General features: G+C 43.4%; 1 protein-coding gene across 1 annotated transcript in view; it reads right to left on the bottom strand.

The window, feature by feature from the left end:
- The window catches only part of LOC311237168 (patatin-like phospholipase domain-containing protein 7), a 147,796-nt gene that overhangs the window by 64,525 nt on the left and 62,954 nt on the right, over positions 1 to 20,317 (bottom strand). The window contains exons 18-19 of the mRNA XM_084324977.1: positions 19,994 to 20,125; positions 12,671 to 12,794 (exon numbers count right to left, since the gene is read on the bottom strand). Of these exons, the coding sequence (XP_084181103.1) occupies positions 12,671 to 12,794; positions 19,994 to 20,125 (256 nt within the window). The remainder of the gene's footprint in view (positions 1 to 12,670; positions 12,795 to 19,993; positions 20,126 to 20,317) is intronic.

Here is a 20,317-nt window from a genome sequence, read left to right as displayed (position 1 = left end):
AATAATACGTTGATCGTCAGTGAGTTGCTTCCAGTCAACATGCACGAAACAGATAACAGATAATTTTTTCATACATACATTTCCGTTTTATACCGTGATGAATATGAATATATTTCTAGAGCGTTGTCTAATCTCAATAAACTCCAGCAAATCGAGCTTCAATGTATTTCCTTAGAAATCGTGCCATTTGTCGCTTGATTTATGAATCGTTTTCAAATAAACACTAGATTATCGATATTATATGTGTCATCATGCACGAACAGAAGCGGCGTCTGAAAATCGCTTCTCCGTACTTTGGTTGGCGCAAACCTCACACACGCTCCGATGGCAGTGAAAGAAACATCGGATTAACCCAAGATTCGTAACATAGAGTCCTTACCTCACATCTGATGTAGTGCAAAAAGATTAATCCAATTCCTGATCGCCATTCCAAATATTGATCGCATTTATTGATCCAACGTTATATATGTCCAAAACACATAATCCACGCTGCTCCGAGTGTCCCCAGTCCATCTGTTATAATGATACTGCATGCCCGAGAAGTAAAACCCGGACCGGACTTTAGATCGATGCACAGCCCCAGTCAGAGGGATTCCAATGATGTGCAATACCAGCCGGGAGGCGTTAGCCGGCGGTATTTGCCCTTTGCGAGCTCAGACCCATTCCCAATGATAACATCAGGTTGGATGGATGAAAAATGAATAGATATAGCTAATAAAAGAAATAACGATTAAAACCCAGATTTTCTCAGGTTTGGCACCCAGAGCATGGCGAGTTAACCCGACTTTTCTCGGGTCTGGCCCCGAATGGGTTAAGGGACCAAAAGTAATTGCTCAGCTGTTCTATGGCCAGGTGTGTGTTATTCCCAAATAGTTTTAATTTACAAGGAGCAGATAAAAGGTATAGAGTTAATTTCAAGTGTGGTATTTGCATTTGGAATCTGTTGCTGTCAACTCTCAATATGAGGTCCAAAGAGCTGTCACTATCGGTGAAGCAAGGCATCATTAGGCTGAAAAACCAAAACAAACCCATCAGAGAGATAGCAAAAACATTAGGTGTGGCCAAATCGACTTCTTGGTAAATAATTTTTAAAGGAAAAAAAACGCACTGGTGATCTCAGCAACACCAAAAGACCAGGAAGACAATTACATGGAAAACAACAGTGGTGGATGACAGAAGAATAATTTCCCCTTCACAACAGTTGACAAGATCAAGAACAATCTCCAGGAGGTAGGCATATCTGTGTCAAAGTCAACAATCAAAAGAAGACTTCACCAGAGTGAATACAGAGGGTTCACCACAATATTTAAACCATTGGTGAGCCTCGAAACAGGAAGACCAGATCAAAGTTTGTCAAAAAACACCTAGAAAAGCCTGTACAGTTCTGGAACAACATCCTAGGGACAGATGAGACAAAGATTAACTTGTACCAGAATGATGGAATGAGAAGAGTATGAAGACGGAAAGGAACTGCTCATAATCCCAAGTAGACCACCTCATCAGTGAAGCATGGTGATGGTAGTGTTATGGCGCGGGCATGTATGGCGGCCAATGGAACTGGTTCCCTTGTATTTATTGATGATGAGACAGCAGGATGAATTCTGAAGTGTATGAAGTACAGAATACTTTCATACAAAATACAACAGTAAGAAGCATTTTGTATGAAAGTATTCTGTACTTCTGTATGACAACTATTAAAGAACTTGAACTTGAACTTGAACTTCCGAGCAATATCATCTGCTCATATTCAGCCAAATGCTTCAGAACTCATTGTACGGCGAGGCGGCTGGGTGGCGTAGCGGAGATTGCGCTCGTCACCAATGCAAGAGACTCCGGTCTCGAATCCCGGTGTCAGCATTGCCTGCGGCTTGGGCCAGTCGTCATACTATCTCAATTGGCAGAGGTAGTGGGTGGAAGTCGATGTGTGGGGATTGGACGTTGTGGACAGCGACTCCTACAGGTCGGTTGGGTGACGCCTGCACAGCAGACAGGAAGTATCGGGGGCAGCGTGAGCCTCCCACTCATTACTCCTCGCCACTGAGAGTCCACGCTGTCTGGTGAAAAGATGCGACAGGCTGCCTCCTCGTGTACCGGAGGGGACACGTGATGCAAGGCTTCTATCCTCACTACAACCGACCAGTGGGGGGCATAGTCTAGCAACGTTCAAGACAGGGGAGGGGAGAATTGGCAATACAAAATTGGGATGGGAGAAAAATAGAAAAACAAGGAGAAAAAGTGGATAAAAAAAACTCATTGTACGGCGTTTCACAGTACAGATGGACAATGACCCAAAGCATACTGTAAAAACTAGTTTTTTAAGGCAAAGAAGTGGAATGTTATGCAATGGCCAAGTCAATCACATAACCTGAATCCAATTGAGCATGCATTTCACTTGCTGAAGACACAACTGAAGGGAAAATGGCCCAAGAACAAGCAGGAACCAAAGACCGTTGCAGTAGAGATCTGGCAGAGCATCACCAGGGACGAGACACAGTGTCTGGTGATTTCTATGGGATCCAGACTTTGGAACAAAGTATTAAAAGTTACCATTTTATTTATGGATTGTTAGTTTGTCCAATTCGTTTTGGTTCTTTAAAAAGTGAGGCGCACATGTAGAACTGTTTGGATGTAAATACCCTCAAATGAAAGCTGAAAGTCTGCATTTAACATCTTGATTGTTTCATTTCAAGTCAACAGTGGTGGTGTACAGAGCCACAATTGTGAACATTTTATCAATATCCAAATATTTATGGACCTGACTGTAGGTCTTTGAGGTTCCCTAAACATGTCTTGGAAGTGTTTTGCTGAAAATAAAGAAAAATAAACACTCAGATTATTATGCATTCTAGCAGCCTCTATACCTCTCCTGTTCTCAATGGGCTGTTTCTGTGCGTGTAACGAGCAAGCAATTAATATGGTAATTATTGCACAGTGGTGCACGACCCTATTCCGTTGGACGAAATTCAAATCAAACTTTCAGACTAGACGTTGCAGATCAAATATGACTCAAGATCCAGCAATAGCATAGCATCTTGTACTTAAAAATGTTGCCAGAAACATTATTTTAGATTCAACTTTATGTAGAAAAGAGAAAATGTACACCCAAGAATGTTGCTGCCATTCTGAATGTCTTGTTTCAAGAGGGAGGGTTCTCGTCACAGCTGAGGTCCAGAAAATGCACAATGCACACAATATAAAAAATGGCTCAGTGTTGGGACAACCCCTCATTCTGTAAAAACAATCCAAAACAAAAAGCAAAAGGCAATTTTCACAATACGTCCCCTTTAAGTCTATGTATTCCTGTTTTGTGCAGAGTACGTAGGTGGTGTGTATAGTACTAAGATGTCAATTGACATGATTTCCAACTGAGAGAACCCAGGTGGGGACGCAAGTGAGGTTGGCGTGAGGTCGACCGAGACTTCAGTCTCCATGAGCATCTTCAGTCTGCTCGATCTACTCCTAGATATTAATTGACTGGAGGGCAGGTTTACGGGTCAATGTGTGCTGTAAGTGGTGTTGTACCTGTCTGAGAGCCATTCTTGATTTACATATTCCTTTTTTGAGCTTAGTAAGTTCTATGAACTTGAGGCCCATAACACCCATTTGAAATTAAAAAGAATTATAATAAAAAATAAAAAACCTCCATCTAAAAATAATGTTATATAATAATAATAATAATAATAATATAATTGTTCTTAATTTCTGAGAAGAGAACTGTTCAGACATACATTGCATGCATCCAATAGTAGCGGTATTAAAGCTTTGTCTCATGCTTCATTCATGACTGGATTCATGTGTCTGCTCTAGCACAAACTCCACTCTACTTTCAAGTTTACATATTCCTTTTAAGTTTACATACATATTCCCTTTTAAGTTTACATAGTTCTCCTTTTTAAGTTTACATATTCCTTTTAAGTTTACATACATATTACCTTTTAAGTTTACATATTCCTTTTTAAGTTTACATAGTCCTTTTTAAGATTACATATTCCTTTTTAAGATTACATATTCCTTTTTAAGTTTACATATTCCCTTTTAAGTTTACATATTCCCTTTTAAGTTTACATATTCCCTTTTAAGTTTACATATTCCTTTTTAAGTTTACATATTGCTTTTTAAGTTAACATATTGCTTTTTAAGTTGACATATTCCCTTTTAAGTTTACATATTCCTTTTTAAGTTTACATATTCCCTTTTAAGTTTACATATTCCCTCCATATTCCACTATGATCGCCGATGACGAGTTAAGACGTCATTCCTAGCCATGCTCATTCTGCCGAAGACGCCGTAACTAGTCTTTGATATCAATATTTCAAAAATCTGTGATCGAAATCATATTTCCCCTCCGGAGCCCTGAGACACACTGCAAAGCTCCACTCAACTCTCTAGCGGTTCAAGAGCGCCATCTGGTGGCCGATCGGCAGATCGTCAACCGGAAATTACCCTTTGAACCGGAAGTGCTCATCCATATGTGGTCCGGGCACTCGCTATCGTTAGAGAGACTCCGTCTTGACACAGTGAACATCGATCGGTGCAAATAACTCGAAAAAACAACATGATTTGGATGTATATACTATTATACAACCTGGAAATGGATCGGGCATTTCTCCATCCCATAATAGAAAAAATTCTGTTCCACGCTCATCTGCCAGCGGCGTGAGGAAGCCACGGTGAGTTTCAACGTTATTTTCTAACGTCTTCTATACTAACTGATCTGATGATCATATGACCCACACTAGATGAATGGTATAACGTTGCCCACGGAATTATAAACGCCCCCTCATCCATCCGGTCAACATCAGATGATACGTAGTAACTTCTAGAACCACGTCCAGTTGAAATTTTTTATCTCGCGCCGATTGCTATCAAACTGTATTTCATCATCAATATAATGCATTTGGAGCTATAAATCACGTTCTGAAGAAAGCTGCAGAAAACGATAAAAACATACTTATACTTTAGACCGTATTTTAGTATGAATATGTGAATGAAAAAGTATAACATTGATACACCCTGAACAATACATATAGGACCTTGAATGGGCCATGATAATGTCAATTTAGCAATACAATTTAAAAAGTTATAGCCCTGCAAAGAAGGGGAACTTCTCCATAGACAAATAGAGATGGCGAGGGATGGTAAATTATGAATTTTAACCATGGCGATCAAAGTGTTAAGTTAACATATTGCTTTTTAAGTTAACATATTGCTTTTTAAGTTGACATATTCCCTTTTAAGTTTACATATTCCTTTTTAAGTTGACATATTCCCTTTTAAGTTTACATATTCCTTTAAGTTTACATATTCCTTTTTAAGTTTACATATTCCTTTAAGTTTACATATTCCCTTTTAAGTTTACATATTCCTTTTTAAGTTGACATATTCCTTTAAGTTTACATATTCCCTTTTAAGTTTACATATTCCTTTTTAAGTTGACATATTCCCTTTTAAGTTTACTAATTCCCTTTTAAGTTTACATATTCCTTTGGAGATGTAGGAGATAAAAACGGTAGCCACTGGTGTGTATAGTACGAAGATGTCAATTGACATGATTCCCAGCTGAGGACGCAAGGTGGACTTCACTGTATTATGAGTCTCCTCAGTTTACTTGGTACTGTATTCTCCTTGCAGCCAGATCTCACTTAAGTTAAAATATATAAATTAAATACTAATCGACCACAGGAAAAATAATCAAAATAATGGAAAATGGTAAATAATGTATGTTATAGCCATGATTCTTAATAGGACTAGTTGTTAAAGATCCCTAAATATTCAGCACAACAATTGAATGAGGTTGGAGTGGGGTGGAATTTGGCAATGATCACGTGATGATCACCAGTACGACACATCTTCAGTTGTGTTCCCCGACCTCATTGGGTGTTTCGGCCATTTATCACAATACACCCTCTGCCGAGGTTGGCCCACCACAGGCTGATCAGGCCTGGGTGTGTGTCGCACAGTGGCACCACGTGTTCATTTAGCAGCCCATGATGCGTCTCTACGTTTCAGCCACAACCAGTGACTGCTCCGTTCTGCTGCAGTGGCAAGTTCTTTGATTGCCTTTCGTTGGGCCTGTCCTCTGATCCCTACTTCCTTCAGGAGCCTTGTGGTGGAACTGGCTACAAAGCCTCTGCAGCCCACCTCCACTGGCCACACCTTCACGTTCCAGCCCCGCCCCTCTGCTTCAGCTGCTAAGTTGGCATATCGCAGCCTCTTCCGTTCAAATGCCTCATCGATGGCTTCCTCCCATGGGACCGTCAGCTCAACGATGAAGACACGCCGGCAAGATTTGGACCAGAGGACCAGGTCTGGGCGCAGGTTGGTCGCTGCAATTTCAGATGGGAAGGTAAGCCTCTGGCTGAGGTCTACCCGCATTTCCCAATCCCGGGCTGCGTTCAGTGGGCCTGAGTTCGGAGGTGACGGCTTGGTCCGCCGTTTCTCCCCTTCCCGGATGAAGGTTGTTTTCCGTGGGAAGGTAGTTTGGGCATTTAGAGGCATGGCGTTGGTGGTTACTCTCTTGTTCTCAAGTTCGGCAGCCAAGCACTTCAGTACCTGGTTATGGCGCCAGGTGTATCTTCCTTGAGTTAGACTGGTCTTGCAACCCACTAAGATGTGTTTGAGGGTTGCTGGGGCTGCACACTGGAGACAGGCTGGGTCCTCTCCATACCAGAGATGTAGGTTGGTTGGTGAGGGCAGGACATCATATGTGGCTCTGATGATGAAGCTTAGCCTATTAGACTCCATGCTCCACAGTTCGTTCCACGTGATTTTCCTCCTCTCCACGCCCTCCCACTTCATCCACCGGCCTTGCTGGGCTTGAGAGACTGCCTTGGCACACCTGGCTGCTTCCTCCTGGTGGCGCACTTCCTCCACCACCATGTGCCGCCGTTCGGTTGGAGTAGCCTTTTGCCATGTGGGTGTAGTTGCTTCCAATCCAAGGCCCCCTCTGCCATGTTGGACATGCCCCACTATATCCCGGTGTCTGAGGGCGGTCTTTGCCACTGCAACTGCTGCAGATGGCTTCCATTTCCTCCCCGTTGCTAGGGTTGGAGCAGCACCTCTGACGAATGGATCCCGGGATTCTGTGAGAGTCATTTCCAGCCTTGATTTGGCACATTTGTACTCCTCCACCAGGCTTGAGATTGGTAGGGAGAGGGCTCCGTTGCCATACAGGCCTATGCTGCTAAGGCCTCTCGGCAGTCCAAGCCACTTCCTCACATGTGCATTCACCAGTCTCTCCAGCCGATTGGCATGGGATAGAGTGACCTCATAGATGGCAATTGGCCACATGAGACGGGGCAGCAGTCCAAACTGAAAGCACCACAGCTTCAGCTTCCCAGGGAGAGCAGTGTTGTTGATCTGCTTGAGGCCAATGATTGTATCCTGCCTGAGTTGTTCCACCTGCTTCGAGTCTTTGAGTTCTGCGCTATACCAGCGGCCAAGGCTTTTGATAGGCTTTTCCAGAACAGTTGGTATTGGCTCGTTGTTAACGTGGAACCTCTCATTGGCGAGCTTGCCTTTGACAATGGAGATACTGCGGGATTTGCTTGGTTTAATCTCCATTCGTGCCCATTTGATGTTTTCCTGGAGTTTATCCAGCAGGCGTTTGGTGCATGCCTTTGTTGTTGTTATTGTCGTCATGTCATCCATGTACGCCCTGATTGGAGGAAGACGCAGCCCGCTCTTCAACCGTTCCCCTCCAACCACCCATCGGGATGCTCGAATAATGAGCTCCATTGCCATGGTAAACGCCAGTGGAGAGATGGTGCAGCCCGCCATTATGCCTATCTCGAGGTGCTGCCAGGCAGTTGTACTGGCCTGTGCTGTAACACAAAACTGGAGGTCTTGGAAGTAGGCTTTGACCAGCCTTGTGATGCCCTCTGGGACTTGGAAGAAGTTGAACGCTGTCCACAAAATCTCATGAGGCACTGATCCGAAGGCATTGGCAAGATCTAAGAAAACCACATGCAGGTCTTTCTTCTCCTTCTTGGCCGTCTGCAGCTGGTGCCAGATGACACTTGTGTGTTCCAGGCATCCTGAGAAACCACTTATCCCTGCCTTCTGCACTGAGGTGTCGACAAAGTTGTTCTTCTGCAAGAATACTGAGAGCCTCTGGGCCACAACACTGAAGAATATCTTTCCTTCCACATTCAGAAGACTGATCTGGCGGAACTGGTCGATGGTTGAGGAGTTCTTCTCTTTGGGAATCAGGATCCCTCCTGCCCTTCGCCATGCCTTTGGTATAATTCCTTTTTCCCATGCCACTTTCATTAGCTTCCAGAGGTACTTCAAGACACCCGGAGTGTTCTTTTTTTTTTTTTTTGATCCACTTTTTCTCCCATTTTTTCTATATATTTTTCTCCCATCCCAATTTCGTATCATCCAATTCAACCCTCCCCTGTCACGAACGCTGTTTCTTGCCTCCCACAAGCCGGCTGCAGTGAGGACTAAGTCATACATAGCACAAGTCCCCTCCGGTACTTGAGGTAACAGCAGTCGCATCTTTTCACCTGCGCAGCTCGATCTATCAGTGTCGAGGAGTAACGCGTGGGAGGCTCACGCTGCCCCCGACACTTCCTGATTCTACTGCGCAGGCGCACCAACCGACTTGTAGGAGTCGCTTGTTCACAACGTTCGATCCCCACCCTTCAGTTTTTCCCTCCCCGTAATACGGCCAATGTGTATTACTGCGGACGACCAGCCAAACTGAAAAACAATGTGGAGAGCTGGATTCGAACACGCGAATCCTAGCGTCTCCACACTGGTGGCGAGTGCCTTAGACCACTACACCACCTAGCCGCCCTACACCCGGAGTGTTCTTATAGAGCCTATATGGAACGCCGTTGGGCCCAGGGGCTGAGGCTGTTCTTGCCCGCTTTACTGTGCTCTCAACTTCGCTCCATTTGGGGGGCCTTGTTTCCAGCTGGTGCTCAGGTGGTTGTATTGGTGGCATGTCATCCGGAATGCTGGCTGGCACATGCCTCTGATTGTCAGAGTATGTCTTCCTCAGGTGATCCTCTAGTTCCCTTATGGGTACTTTGAGGGTCCCAGTTTTCTCCTTGACAAAGAGATCTTTGACAAACTTGTAGGGATCTCTGTAGAAGGTGGTCCTCATTCGCTCTTTCTTCTTGTGTTGCTTTCTCAAGCATTCTGCTCTTCGCAGTGTTGCAAGACGCTGCTTGATGTCCCCCTGTAGAGCCTCAAGTCCTTTCCTTTCCACTTCTGTGGCCTTCTTCCACTGCTTTCTCAGGCACCTTCTTTCTTTCACAAGTCTTTCAATCTCTTGTTGTCTCCTGGACTTGAGATGAGCTGATGGTTCCTTCTGTGTCCTAAGGTTCTGACTTTTCACCCCAAATCTCTCTGCTCCATAGCTGTAAATGATTTCTCCAATCTTGTCCAGCTTTCTTTCCACGCACCCTTTCAGACCTTCTAGAATATGGATAAGGTCTGTGTCGGTGGTTTCCCACTCCTTTTTCTGGCAGGATTTAGGCCACAAGATTTGAGGCTTTCGTCCGTTCATCTTCCTCTCTACTGCCGTCTGTGGCTGGATGGGCTCTGGACTCATGTCCGTTGGTGGATCTGTGCCTGATTGAGCTTCGTCTGGGGTTCTGATACCCTGTGGACTGTGGTGAATATCCTGCCGCTGGGCTTCACTCGACTGATTTGGCCTACCTCTGAGGAAGTAGTGGTCAATGCGAGGCCCCTCGCTAAGCTCTCTCAGGCACTTTTTCCTGCCCTGGTGGATCTTGAGACCCCTCTCTGATGTTATCTTTTTCCAGCCACAGATGCAGCTTTGTAGCTTGTGTCCTGCCAGTGCGGTTACTCCGTCAACTACTGTGCTGATCATTTGATTCGTAAGTAATATAATGTATTGTATTGAAAATGTCTGTACATATTAATTGCATATTCAAATAATTTTTGCTTTTTACGTTTTCAGTTCCCCTGCTAGGGATCGAACCCTAACCTTAACCCTAGCTTTACTTTAATGTCTTAACCATAACCATTAAAACAAACCTTACCTCTAACTATATACTATATAGTTGTGAGAGCACTCAACTAAAACTGCTTTGATGATTGTTCAACTCCTGGTTGCAGCATTTATTTTGGACTTTTGCTGATAAAATTCGTAAATATATTACTTACGGTTATAACATAATGTACATTATGTACCTTTTTTCCTATGGTCGATTAGTACTTTATTTACATTTTCTGCTCCTTGCTCCTTGATATCTGTGACTGGAGGGCAGGTTTACAGGCAAACAAGTTCTGTAATTAGAGGTGTTGCACCTCTCCGAGAGCCATGCTAGTTTTACCAGAATTGTACAGGTACAGGGGGCACATTAACACATTGTGCGCCAAAAACGAGTATACTCGTTATTGCCCGCCATGCGTTGTGCGCCAGAAACGAGTTAACTCGTTTTTGGGATCAATATTAAAATGTTTCGCCATGGCATTCATAATTCATCCAGCCTCCCTCCGGGGACGCAGCTGGACCCTGTCTGATATTACAACGCCTCAATACCGCCCCCTGGTGGATTTCTGGCGAGTTACACTCCAAGCCAAACCGGAAGTGGCGCTCGGTGCATCTGGGAGAATCCTCCAGCAGTAATATCTTGTAGCGTGGATCTAGATACACACTTCAGTGCATTGGGATCGCTTTCGAAACGCAATAATCAATATGATTTCTGCGTTTATTGCGTCATACAAACGGGAAATGGATCTAGCAGATCGACGTCAAATAATTGAAAAAAAAATCCTCCAGTCTCATCGGCGAACGGTAAGAGGAATCTAACGTTATTTTCTGATTGTCCGATTTTTCGATTGTTTATTTATTTCACGGCAATCCATCTGATCAACGTATAGTAACATAGTAAAAAAAGACGCTACTGACGATCAAGGAATTATAAACGACCCCCCCCCCTTTCCTTCATGCATGATGAAGCATAATGTATACCGATCATATACATTTGAATTTTTTAATATAGCGTGTATAGGAAAGAAACGCCAATCGATAATCTATCATATGCGTCAGGGCCTATAACTCGCGGTTTAGGAATTACTGCAGAAAACCTTAAAAACATACTTACGGTATATTCACGACGGTATTAACACGACAATGTATAAATGAAAAAATATAACATTCCCACATCCGTAACGATAGATACCCGATGTTGAATGGGCCATAGTAATGTCGATATAGCTATAATATTTAAAAAGTTATAGCCCTGCAAAGAAGGTAAACATCTCCATAGGGTTACAGCACTGGCAGACTGGGCCCAAGGATGGGTACAATGCATGGCGGACAATGTGTTAAGGAACATGGCTTTTGCCCATGCCCCTTTGCACATGCACTGGACTCCTGACCTTAACTTGCACATTAAACGGAGGGGCTGTACAATTCAAAGCACCCAAGTCCCAGCACCCAAGCCTGTGTAATGACAAACTGAGCCCATATCGAAACACAAGTGGATCACTGTTCGCAGAATTCACACAGCGAGCGAGTGGGCCTATTCATTCATGTAGACTAAGCATGTTCCATACACAACAATATTGTGTACAGATGGCCTTTTCCCACTGATTGAAAACATATGGGTTATGGATAAAATGGATATCTGCGTTATCTTCATTCTTTTCAATTTCCTTTCTGACCAAGGACAAGACACACAAGGCATTTGTCTCATCAATATTTGAGCCAGTTTACAAGGTTACCTTGTTAAATAAAAGGTAAAAAAATGCTACAACCTGCACTAGAATCAAACTGGAACCAACTTGGTATGCAGAAGAGTGGAAACAGTCTTGTGGAGGTTGTGTATCATTCAGCCTGGACTCTGTCTGATCCAGAGGGGATGATGACATCAGTGCGGTGAAGCTAAATCTGTCTCTGAACAAATGTAGCTTCAGAACTTTGTTCTGCTCGTCTGGTTTGCTCTCTACCTCAATTCCACTATCCACTATAAAGCGCTTTACAATTTGTTCCTCACATTTTACCCATTCACACACCGACGGCGGCGACAACCATGCAAGGTGCCAACCTGCTCATCAGGAGCAATTAGGGGTCAAGTGTCTTGCTCAAGGACACTTCGACACGCTGCCCGGGAGGAGCGGGAATCGAACCGGGAACCTCCGGATTACCAGACGACTGCTCTACCTCTCGAGCCACTGTTGCTGTGGTTTATATGTATTTGTTTGAGGTAAATAGCAATGCAATAGGAAACAATGGAGTTTGTGAATTAACCAAGGTGTTTTCGATTGTACCCCAGAGAGTTACACAATAAGAATACATCCCTCAGGGACCTCCTGGTGGCTGGATAAGCTAAGATGTGTTTGCAACGTCCTTGGTTTTTTTGTCCTCCCTCCGTTTCAAAAGTTTACTTACACTATAATTGTCATCAAATACGTTACCATGGAAGCTTTCTTAAACAAAGGTAGAACACGAGAAGGATGCGGATGTAAACGCTTTAACAACAGATGGAGCTATAAAAGTGGATTTAAAAAAAGCTGGGGTGAGTTTTGTAAAATAAAAAAAATAAAAATGTATGATCTGCGGCCCAGATATGCGCAAGCAAGCTGGGAGGCTGCTGCGGCTACCTGAGTGACTGGTTTTTAACTGGCATGAACAGCTGTAGGCTGGTCCCCTGATGGGTGTTTGTATACGAGCAGCATCCCTTACCACTCCAATCAGGTCACCACGACCATACTCTCCCGTCAGCTCCTTCTTCCCAGACTCCTTCAAGATGACAGAACGCAGACGACCACTCAGCACTATGTAGGTGCTGTCAGATCTATCCCCCTGCCTGAGAGAGAGAACGAGTGAGCAAGAGAGAGACAGAGAGAGAGCAAGAGAGAGAGACAGAGACAGAGAGCGAGAGCACGAGTGAGCAAGAGAGGGCAGGAGAGAGAACGAGTGAGCAAGAGAGAGACGGAGCAAAAGAGAGAGAGATAGAGAGAACGAGTGAGCAAGAGAGAGACAGAGAGAGAGAGAGCAAGGAGAGAAACAGAGAGAGAAGAGAGAGAACGGGTGAGCAAGAGAGAGATAGTGGGAGAGAGAAAGAGAGAGAACAAGAGAGAGACAGTGGGAGAGCAAGAGAGAGACAGAGGGAGAGAAGAGAGTGAGTGAGAGAGAACGAGTGAGCAAGAGAGACAGCGAGAGAGCAAGAGAGAGAGAAACAGAGAGAGAGACGAGTGAGAGAGTGAGTGAAGAGACAGCGGGAGATAGCAAAAGAGAGAGAGAGAGAGAGAGAGACAGAGAGCGAGAGAGACAGAGAGCAAGAGAGAGAAACAGAGAGAGAGAAGAGAGTGAGTGAGCAAGAGCAAGAGTGAGAGAGAGCAAGAGAGAGCACAAGAGACACCGACAGAGAGAGAGACAGACAGCGAGATAAATAAGACAAAGATGGAGAGAGAATGAGATAGAGAAACAGAGACAGAAAGAGAGAGGGGGGGGATACAACTTAATTAAAGGAGGCACGTCTCCGAACAACAAACTTGATTTATTATGTGCATAATCTCAGACATGCCAGAAGCCGAAAAACAGTCTGGCACAAACTCAGTTAATGAGTATGAATGTTTCTTCAGAGTGTTGACATCTTGACAGAATGTATGTCTTCTGGTAGCTAAATACAGCTATGTGAAATTAAGATAAACAAATATATACTGTACATATATATATATATATATATATATATATATATATATATATATATATATATATATATCAAAAGACAATATTTGTATTATAAAAGCAAAACAATAACAAACAAGAACAAAACAAACCGCATTGCCTAAACCCCCAGGGATGACTACTCTTGGGAAAATAGAGTTTTCAATGAATGAATGAAAACTTTATTTAACAGATTGCAGAATGGGTACAATACAGTACGGCTCAATACACTCAATTGTTAACCGATTCAGGGCCAACCACGTATATATACACGTGATTGGGAGCCAGCGCTTGACGGCCAACCACGTATATATACGTGTTAAGCTTGTTTTTGTTTTTATTCCATTTTAATATCCCGGATGTTGTCACGGAGCTGTATTTTGGCTGGAAAAGACATATTGGGACTCCGAAAGTGCAGTACCGGCCAGATCCTGGTATTGGCGCTGTCTCGAGAATGCAGTTTCCCCTGTTGCAGACCGGGTGTCACTTTTTTTCCGCTCCGGGTTAGCTTTTCTGTTAGCCTAAAGCTATGGCTTCACCAGATCGCCTTGAATACTTTTTGCGATGCCAAATTCAGTATGCAGTAAAGGAATATAGCATCAGCCAATGGACATATCGATCTACCAGATGGCGATCAAATAACTGGGAAATTATTTTTGGAATCCAACCGGCCACATGTAAGAGCGATTTGACGTCAATTTCAGCCTGATCGGGCCTCGTTCTCATAGCCATCCACCCGGTCAGCGTATGATGTTGCAATAACGAATGCCGTTATTGGTAATCAATAATCAGAAACGACTCCCCCCCCCCCCCTGACCAGTTTGTTTTGTGATGTTTGTAATCTTGTTTTTTGCACCTTTGAGGTGCTTTGGTACCATGAGGTGCACGCATAGTCGTAGTACCCTTGAATGAGTGCTCCTGCCAGAGTCTTCAGGGTATTCTTGTTTACCAGAGAGGAGATCCGGTACAAGAATCTAGTTCGTTGGTTGACTTTTTTTATAACATTGGATGCCATTTTGTCACAGGAAAGATTTGCCTCTAGGATGGAACCCAGGTATGTAATTTCATCCGTCCTTGTGACAATATTATCACCCACTGTAACTGAGAAGCCGTTGGTCTTGCTGAGTTTGTCATTTGATCCGAAGAGATTGGACTCTGTTTTACCAAGGTGTTTTACCAAGGTGTAATGATAGTTTGTTATCAGCGAACCAGGTGCAGATTCTGCCAAGTTCTGAGCTGAGGGCTTTTTCAACCTGCAACTTGTTCTTGTCAGAGACCAGCAGGGCTGAGTCTTCCACGAACAGGAACAAGTTGCAGTCACAAGCTGACAACATGTAATTTGCATAAATTAGGAACAGTAACGGTCCTAAGTGTGTAAGTTGTTTTATATACACTATAGAATAGTGAGTAGGACATTCAAATAAAAATAAACTATAATAAGTCACTATTAAATCAATTGAATTCATTATGAATGAATGCTATGAATTCACTATATCGCCGTAGCCTAGTTTGCATATTTTCCTCGCAAGATGGGTTCTGAGTGAGTTGTGTTGTGTCCTTCAGAGTGGCAGTTGTGACTCTTCAAACTAGGGCCGGCGTAACAACCTCAATACAGAATCCATGACTCAAAACTATTTATAGTCAGTACAGTGAATCCACATTTAAAACCATATCAATGATTAATTATACCACTCTACTCCTCCTCCCTCTGACCCGTAAACACTATGCTAAGCACACACATGTTTTTCTGAGCCAAACCAATTCATTGTGTATATACTTTTAATTTAACGCATAAACAATCAAAAATCTAGAACAACATTTTTATTTGTATTGAATCTGAAAAGGTGTGTATCATTACACCCCTAACTTCAACCCTCCATCCCTGTGGGATAGACAGTCCATGTATTTGCAGTACAGTCGATCCATATCACTTGGAGTGTGAATGTGATAAGTCACCAGAAAGTACTCAACCTCTACGGCAGTGGTTCCCAACCTTTTTCCCCCCAGGGACCCCCAAACATCTCTGATGAAATTCGCGGACCCCCTCCTAATAAGATACCATAAAATACTTTATTTTTTTTCATTTTAATAACAAACTGCTTATACACAGGCATATGCATCACAATTAGACCCACTAGGCCTGCCACGATAACACATTTTGCTGGGCGATTAATTGCCCCCGAAAATATCGCGATAAGCGATATTATTGCGACCGGTTAGAGAATTTTTTTGAGAAATTTATTTCCCAAAACTTTTATTTTGAAGCCCACCGCTCCGTCTTTTCCGGTTTAAGACTTTTATTTTGAAGCCCACCGACCGGACCGGAAGTATTGTTGTGATTATCCTAGCCGACAACTTGTCTCGTCCGGTTGTGTTTTTTAGTTTTAACGTTAGCTACTAACGTTAGATGCAGCTACTACAGGCAATCAACGATGAGGAGGAAGCGTCAAAGCAGTATATAATAGAATAGCTGTGGTGCGTAGGCACTGCAGCACGACTCGAAAACGACCCGTTATAATAAATTAATTCATGTTTAACTTGTCCCCGTCTCCAGTGCTTTGACTAGCCCCACCCGTTCATTGTAAACAATGATGCATGTAATTGTATTAACGTTATTCTGTGTTATTCTAACGTTACACTACAAATAACGCTACTTGGTTAAAAGGAGCAACACTATTGAGAAATGTAGTTAAGCTATGTGGCGTTGCTACTGCCCCACGGAGCTCCCGTGCTGTGCTCTGTAGTAACGCCAGCGGCCAACCCACACGGAGAGAGACTGCAAGGGGCACTGGTTCCGCCTCATTAAAACAAACGCGCAAATAGCAATTAATCGCGCCCGTCAAAATCATTGCATTCATTTTAATTATCGCGGCAATTAATCGATTTATTGCTTATCGCGGCAGGACTAAGACCCACTATGCTTCTTTGACTTGTGCCTTCAATCAACAAATCTCATCTTGCACCATATGCATTTCAAAATGTTTGGCCAATATTCAAATGCTGTATTCATCCTCTCAAATCAGGCCCTAATGGTGAACGGTTTGCATTTATGGAACAAATCAATGCAACAAATTAAACTAAATATGAGACAGGAAATTCCAATCAGTAGCAGAGAGAATCTGTCCTAGCTGGGTTTAATACCTTTTTTTTGTCATTTTAATAACAAACTGCTTATACACAGGCATATGCATCACAATTAGACCCACTATGCTTCTTTAACATGTGCCTTCAATCAACAAATCTCATCTTGCACCATATGCATTTCAAAATGTTTGGCCAATATTCAAATCCTGTATTCATCCTCTCAAATCAGTCCCTAATGGTGAACGGTTTGCATTTATGGAACAAATCAATGCAACAAATTAAACTAAATATGAGACAGGAAATTCCAATCAGTAGCAGAGAGAATCTGTCCTAGCTGGGTTTAATACCTTTTTTTGTCATTTTAATAACAAACTGCTTATACACAGGCATATGCATCATAATTAGACCCACTATGCTTCTTTGACTTGTGCCTTCAATCAACAAATCTAATCTTGCACCATATGTATTTCAAAATTTTGGCCAATATTCAAATCCTGTATTCATCCTCTCAAATCAGGCCCTAATGGTGAACGGTTTGCATTTATGTTGAATGAAGTAAGAATCCACTGCAGTAAAAATATCCTCACCTCGAGTGGTGGTAGTAAGGTTGACTGACATGAGAATGTCCTGCTTCAGATCCTCATTTTCGATATATTGCACATAAACGATGAGCACAGCCTCGTCTGCGACAGTTGTAGTTTCATCAAGTTGTATGGCAAATGGACCCTTTCTAAGCTTTTCTGACAGCTGCTGCTCGCAATCACTTGACATCTTATCAATTCGGTCTTTCACTACATTGTTCGAGAGTGGTACTGATTTTAGTTTATCCGCCACCTGTGGGCCGCACAGTTTCTAAACCATTTTGATGCAGGCTGGTTTGATGAGCTGCTCGCCAATATTGTGCGGTTTCTTTGCTTTTGCAATTAAAAGCGAACACTCAAAGGAGGCTTCGGTAGCCTTCTGTAAATCACTGCCACCCCTGCTCCACGCTACTCTAACATCAACAGGCTTGTTCGCCTTGAGAGACTGTTCTTTCCTCCGAAAAAAGTCTGGATCCTTCCCAACGGTTTCTGGGTGCTTAGACGCCTGATGTCTCTTCAGCTTGCTGGGCTTCAGGCTCGAGTTTGCCAACTTTTCTCCACAAATCACACACTCAGGTCGTTTGTCTGGTCCCTCAGTGAAGCCCATGGTGATGTAATTTTCGCGATTGCTGTAGGTCCTAACTTTTTTTGCAGATGAGCTGCAGTCATCTCCTTTTCGTTTGTCACACATTTTCGCCTCTGGCGGCTGACTGCAGACGAGCCGAGAAAGTTAACTAGCGTGCTAGGCTAGCTACAGAAAGTGATACAGTCAACTGATTCGCGTTTTAGCGGCTACCCGGTAGCCTACTGTTAACGTTCAAAAATCATGTCTAGATGTTTATTTATTTATCTTTATTTTTTATTGTAGTGGAGAGACTATTCATGCTTCTGATGATACAAATATGCTAATTAAATATTTCTCTGAAAGAAAACTGTGTGTAAGAGACTGTATTTATTGTGTGTATGGGACTATGTTTGTATTTATTGTGTGTATGGGACTATATTTGTATTTATTGTGTGTAGGAGACTATGTTTGTATTTATTGTGTGTAGGAGACTATGGCCTCATTCTCGAACGGACATACGTGAAAGTTACCAAGGAATCCCTTCGTAACTCGATTTCCAAACTTGTTCGGCATTCTCCAACGGTTTTGTATTGTAAATTCGTAAGTCGTAAAGATCGGTGTGCGCCCGTGTTTTCAACAGCTGTCTGTGGGAGAAGTCCTTGGGGATTGCCGTCACTTCATCCTACAGACATCCGTGGAATTAAATAATTATAATAATAAATACGACAATATTTGTATGATTAACAATCACGTTTTACATATATAGTCGTGACTCAACAAACCATGTCCGAAAAAATAAATAAGAACTGAACCAAATCGCACGGATGTAGCTATAGTGGCCTAGAGTCTATTAATATTCCATATACTATCTTGTACTCCATGAGATCATTTATTGTTTTTTTTTTTACATTGCTTATTGTATACATTCTAAGAGCCAGTGAAGAAACATTCCAACAAGCGCTTCCATCACCCCCGTGGTCCTCTCCTGGCTGTTAGTTAACCTCGCCTGGCTGTCCAGCATCACCTGGACCATGTTGGCTCGGGGCACGCGTAGCACCGCTGGTGGATGGTTGGGCTGCCCCCCCCCCCGTCCACCCGCGTGCCCCTCAGCCCACCCACCAGCGCTGCCCCCGTCCAACATTCCACTGCTCATCTTGCAGCAACAGACTGCTGTCCAAGTCCGACAGCAATTAATTGCACGGATGTAGGATGAATAAAGCATTTAAAACATGAATTTGATTTACTTGATGTTGTCACTATTATTAGATCAACACGGTCCAGGCGATGCTAGACAGCCAGGAGAGGGTCGCCAACAGCCTGGAGAGGTTCGCTAACAGCCAGGAGAGGACCGCAGTGGTGATGGAAGCGTTTTGCGGACACCCTGGCCAAAATAAAACGCACAATGACTCGGTAGTAATTATATATTTTATAATCACCTGTGCATTGTATGTTACTATTGCACTTTACCGTTACCTTTGCACTCTGGTTCGATGTTGTATTGTACTTGTGCTGTATAATGACAATACATTTTAATCTAATCTCATTTTGAGATCAGTCGCAAATCGCTTCCGCGCTACCTGTTGAATGAGTCAGCATGGTGCAGATGGAACGCTGACCCTCTCGCTGTTTTGCACACACCTCCTTCGCCTCATAAAGGAGCCGGCGAGGCGTATCTGTATGCAAATTCAGGTGTACGAGAACGTGCTTCCAGTTTAAGAATAAGTGACATTTTTCATTCACGGGAACCCAGCTGCGAAGATGTTGGCCACTTACGGAGACCTTGCCACGTGTTCAGGAATCCGGAGGAGGATTTTTGTAAATGTGTTAGTACAAACTTTTTACCAAGATATTTACAAAGGTACTTATGTACATGTTCAAGAATGAGGACCTATGTTTGTATTTATTGTGTGTAGGGGAATGAAAAACTGAAAGTTGGTCTGTAGGTCTTATTTAAGGCATTCAAGACATGTGGAAGAATCTACACTTCTTGTAGACGATAGTCTAAATGTCACATCTAGCAGGGCTGGTGTCCCCTCCCCTCCCTCTGTGTCATGGTGGCCACAAGGGAAGCTCATTGACCTGATGGATACAGTTGGTCTCCAGTACCTGTAGACGGCCCTGCCGGCCTCGACGGCCATCCAGTCAAGAGCGAAGTCCACCTGCCTGACGAAGGACGACATCCTCCTCACCACCGTGTGAGCCACGTTCAACACCACCGTAGGCTCCACACGCATGATCCTGAGGGAGAGAGAGAGACATCACATACATGATCCTGAGGAGAGGGAGAGACATCACATACATGATCCTGAGGGAGAGAGAGAGACATCACATACATGATCCTGAGGGAGAGACATCACATACATGATCCTGAGGGAGAGAGAGAGACATCACATACATGATCCTGAGGGAGAGACATCACATACATGATCC

This window comes from Notolepis coatsorum (assembly GCF_963971535.1).
Source record: "Notolepis coatsorum genome assembly, chromosome: 11".
Lineage (NCBI taxonomy): Eukaryota > Metazoa > Chordata > Actinopteri > Aulopiformes > Paralepididae > Notolepis > Notolepis coatsorum.
The sequence above is the reverse complement of the archived record's forward strand: the minus strand, read 5'-3'. Positions and strand labels throughout refer to the sequence as shown.